Here is a 4,564-nt window from a genome sequence, read left to right as displayed (position 1 = left end):
TATGTATTTTAAAATTAACAAATATAAAATATTACTCTCATGTGCATAGTAAAAATAAAGCTACCAAACCTGGAGTGATAGCACACACTTATAATGCCAGCACTCTGGGAGGCTGGGGCAGGAAGATCCTAAGTTCAAACCCAGCCTGGGAAACTTATCGACTTAGTGAGATCTTATTTTAAAGTGAAAAATTATAAAAGGCTGGGGGTGTAGCTCAGTGCAAAGGCCTTGGATTCAGCCCCTAGTACTGCCATGCGCGCGTGCACGCACACACACACACACACACACACACACACACAACAGATGAGTCGAGATGGCTCATGAGTTACTCTTCTTTTCCAAAGGCCCTTTAGGTGTCGGAGTGCGCACGGCCCTCACTAACCCACAGGAAGGTCAGAGTCATGCTTGGCTGGCAGCGGGTTACAAACACTTCCCACCTTCCTCTCTGCCCTCACAATTTGGCAACACTAAGAGGCCAGTTTATGGTTGTTCCAGAAAAGTGAGAATTGCTAAAGTCCTTTTTGTCATATTTGCTCAATCCCCCCGCCCTCACTACTTGACACCCCACCTCTCCCATGCCATCCCCAGCTCTCTCCTCCTCTGGACTTCAGCACCCCAGCTGGCATGGGACAGGGCAGCCAGTTAAGAGCGCAGCTGCACCAAATGCGACAGGCAGAGTTCTCCTGTCACTGAGCTGGCATCATGGCACCGTCTGTGGCCTGGGCAGGTACGTGGGCAAGGGTGGGAGAGAGAGCTGGGCCTCTGGAGCCCTAGAGAAATGGCTCCATGCTATTATCTGCAAGGAAGAGGGATGGCTCAGTGGGTTGGGAAGCCCTGACTTGCAGACCACTGGTCACCTCTCCTGGCACCCCCTTCTTTCAGTCCCAGAGTCTTTGTGTTGCAAGACAAGGCTTTCCTCAAAGAGCCATAAATGACTTTCCTCTTTCTGCCCTGGAAGCCTGTAGTTGGGTCCCTCCACGGGGTGCCTTGTCTCTCCCGTGTTCGAAGCCTTACCCAAGAAACCCCAACCCCGTGCTTGTCGGATGTCCTGCAAAAGGGCAGCCTTGGATGTCCTTGTGAATTTTTCTGTAGCTTTTATTAAGTTAACAGAAATCCTGAGGTCACCAGGAAGGTGGAAGAAACCTCTCTGGAGGAGCTTACCAGCTCTGGATCTCCCAGGGTGTCCCTGTGCCACCGGTCTCTTAAGGTGGGAGGAGGGAAAGCAGCAGGGAGTCCTGGAACATGGCACAGGCACCATAACCTACTGGAGACAGGGTCTCCCTGCCCAGCCCCTTTACGTGGGCTCTCCCCAGCCCAGGGACACAGGTTTTCTTCTTGCTCCATAGAGAAGCTGACTGTGAATTTCTCACCCATCAGCAGTTTCCCCTCCATTCTAAATTCACACCGCCTTCCGCAAAGCATCAACTTCTAGAAACCTCTCTGGACAGAAAGGGGCCCCCTGGGTCCTTCCTGGATGGAGGGAATTTGTTTCTTGTGAAACCAGCCCTCCTTGACCACCTCCACCCTGTATGCTTTGGTCAGCGAATGGGGTCTGGGCTGCTAGAATGACGACATGACCCCTACCTTGTTTCTTGTCACTTCAGGTGTGATGTTCCTGCTGGTGGTCCAGTGGGGTGAGTGTCATCTGTCCCGAGCCCAGCCGAGTCATCTCAGCCCCTCCCTGGGATCTCAGACTCCCCACCTGGCCCCTCTGCCCACACCCTCCAAGAGCAGGGACTCCCCTCTAGTAGCCTTGCTCTTCCTGCTCCAAGGAAGCTCTTGCCTGTGCCCATGTGCTCCCCTCCTGCCTGTCCATGGGGCCAGCATAACTTCCTGGCTCCCTCGGGCTCCCCCAGCCCTTTCCACCCCTCTGTCATTCACAGTGCTCAAACATGCTTTCCAGTTTGCATCACAGGTCTCCCCAGCCAATTCTGGGCCCCCAGAGGTAAGGAACCCAGGTCTTACACAGCTCTGTGTTCCCAGCTCTCCAGGGGACTCTCAGGAACTCAGATTCAGGGTCCCCTTCCCATCCTACCTGCTCCTTGGGCATCCGTGGTCTGGGTATATTCATCCTGACTCTCGAGCCGAGGCTGCTGCCTTCACACTGGGCTGTGGCACTGGACATACATTTCCCCCCTTGGTCACACAGTAAGGGATAGGCATTGACAGTCCAGTGTCCCTGCTCTTATCAGTCACATTTACCGTCATCATTTTTTTTTTAATTTTGGGGGTACTGAGATGAGCCCTGAGCTACATGCCTAGACCTTTTTGTATACTTTGATCTGGAGCCGGGGTCTCCCTAAGTTGCCTTGTCACCCAGGGTAGGCCCAAACTTTCCATCCCCCTGCCTGAGTCTCCCAGACTGCTGGGATCACAGGCAGGTACCATCACACCCAGCTCCCCTCCAATCTTTATGGCTGTCACCGCACAAAATCCACAGGTGGCTTTTGATAGGCTGCGGCCTGACATGACAAGCAAGAGCCTCTGGCTCCTTCCTGGATGGTCTGGGCTGACCCTCTCCCTCCCTTTTTGTTGCCAATTCTCCACCTAGCTTGCTGAGGGCTGTATGCTGGCCCTGCCCACAAGCTTTACTCCCAGGTGACCTCTGTCAAGGTAGCCCTTTGTGCTTTCTCTCATAGCTGTTCTGCATACCAATCGCCAAGTCCTTGGCATAAGTGTTGGCTCATCCAAACCTCCCATCATAGAGTTTAGGAAGAGATCTCAGAGATCCCGCAGCCATTTCACATGGGGTGACACCCAAGGAGACTCGGACCTGGTTTGTTTTGGAAATTACAGATACATGTCTTGCTTTCCTATGTCCCAGGCCACCCAGCACAGGGCTGACCTCTTGGGCACTGTAGCCTCCGATTCCACTGGAAACAGGGCCTCTGAGTCTTCCCACATGTTGTAGAAGACTCCAGAGATAAGCTGCCTTTTCTGAGGTAAAATAAGCTCTTGATTAGAGCCTGGGCAGTGATCCCAATAAACACAGCTTCTCCAAAAGGGCTAAGAAGTTAATGCAAACTGCTTTGATGCAAGATTAAAGAAACACAACCGAACTGGATCCAGAAACCCGGGCTCCTCTCTGTTGCTCCATTCATTTGCATTTTAATTAACACTCTGAACTATTCCCAGCAAGGTTTCAAAGTCTTGCTTCCCTTCCTCGGGCAGAGGAACGTGCCAGGTTTAATTCCCTTTGCACCTCAAGTTGGGGCTGCCTGGGCTGCTTGCTTTCAGGGACTTTTCCTGCCCTGGAGGGCAAAGTCCAGCTGGGGACAGGGAAGGCTGCCTGGGAACTTGGGCTCTTTCAGGGATGAGAGAGGTCAGGAGATTTGGGTCCTCTTAGCAGCCCTGACGCCTAGGACGGGTCCCAACTCATGAACCTCAGCTTGCCCATCGCGAAATGACCACAAGCAACAGTGCCCTGGCCACTCAGCGTCCCGAGGACCCCACAGCTGGCCTCTGAATTTATTTTCCTCACTGAGAGATGCTGTCCCGAACCAAAGCAGGTCCGCCCCTGGCGGTCAGACCACTATGTATTAGACAGATTCCCGGGGCACTGCGGGCCGGTCCCAGCCACCTTTCGACAGCCGTGTCCTCCTTCTGCCCAAATTCACCAGGCTCTGCTGCAAAACTGGTCTGCTACTTCACCAACTGGGCCCAGTACCGAGAGGGCGCGGCTCGCTTCTCGCCTGGGGCCGTGGACCCCAACCTGTGCACACACCTCGTCTACGCCTTCGCAGGCATGAGTGGCCACCAGCTCAGTTCCGTGGAGTGGAACGACAGGCAGCTCTACCAGGAGTTCAATGGCCTGAAGAAGACGTGGGTGCAGGGGAAGAGGGACCCCGGGGCAGGGGGCAGAGGCCTCTTCTCAGAGCCAGAAACCTCCTGCATCCCTGCCACAGACCTCACATCACCCCTCTGGGCTTCCCCACACTATGTGGAAAAGGCGGGGTAGATTAGGAAACTGTTAAGGGCCCTTCCAGTTTAGATCCAAGTGAGATCGGGAGTGTAGAACTCATTCCTTCTCCCGGGGAAAGTCCTTCCGTTCAGGAATGCCCGAAAATCTATCCTTCCTTTAGCTCAAGTGCTAAGGCCATCTGTACAAAGCCTCTCTGAGGACCCCGACTACCTGCTTCCTGGATTCTTTGCGTGTGTCCATGTGAGTGCTGTCTCCCCAGGAAGACAGCCTGTCCTACAGACCACACATGTGCCTTCTCCTTCCCCAGAGAGAAGCCTGGAACTTAGGCAGCGCCCCCAGCTCCTACCCAGAAGCCCTCTGTGCTGGCACGGCAGGCTCCACCCTCAGGCATCTTCTGCATTCACAGGAACCCCGAGCTCAGGACCCTGCTAGCTGTGGGGGGCTGGAACTTCGGCACTCAGAAGTGAGTGGACTGGGGGTCCCTGGGTGGCAGGGCCCGTGACGGGAACTGGGAGAGCCACGGATACGGAATCTGGCCCAGGTGGAGGGCAGGGGGAGGGAGAGCTACCCTTGGGGGCTGACTCTTCCTCTGGGCTCTTGGTGGCCCTGCCGGGTGGGGGTGGGGGACAGCAGTGTGGGGGT

The 4,564-nt window shown here is 54.7% G+C and overlaps 1 protein-coding gene across 2 annotated transcripts in view; it reads left to right on the top strand.

Annotated features, from left to right (window-relative positions):
- Nucleotides 1-588: 588 nt before the first annotated feature.
- The window catches only part of Chit1 (chitinase 1), a 12,140-nt gene continuing 8,164 nt past the window's right edge, over nt 589-4,564 (top strand). The window contains exons 1-4 of one of the 2 annotated variants that reach the window (XM_010645045.2): nt 589-727; nt 1,605-1,634; nt 3,621-3,822; nt 4,329-4,385. In XM_010645045.2, the coding sequence (XP_010643347.1) occupies nt 703-727; nt 1,605-1,634; nt 3,621-3,822; nt 4,329-4,385 (314 nt within the window). In that variant the 5' untranslated portion in view covers nt 589-702. Of the gene's footprint in view, nt 728-1,573; nt 1,635-3,620; nt 3,823-4,328; nt 4,386-4,564 lie in introns of those variants that run through there. The other variant, XM_010645044.2, reaches the window with a different exon arrangement.

The sequence above is a fragment of the Fukomys damarensis genome, unplaced genomic scaffold, assembly GCF_012274545.1.
Source record: "Fukomys damarensis isolate Sample0158 unplaced genomic scaffold, DMR_v1.0_HiC HiC_scaffold_11, whole genome shotgun sequence".
NCBI classification, from domain to species: domain Eukaryota; kingdom Metazoa; phylum Chordata; class Mammalia; order Rodentia; family Bathyergidae; genus Fukomys; species Fukomys damarensis.
This window is presented reverse-complemented; position numbering and strand designations above follow the sequence as displayed.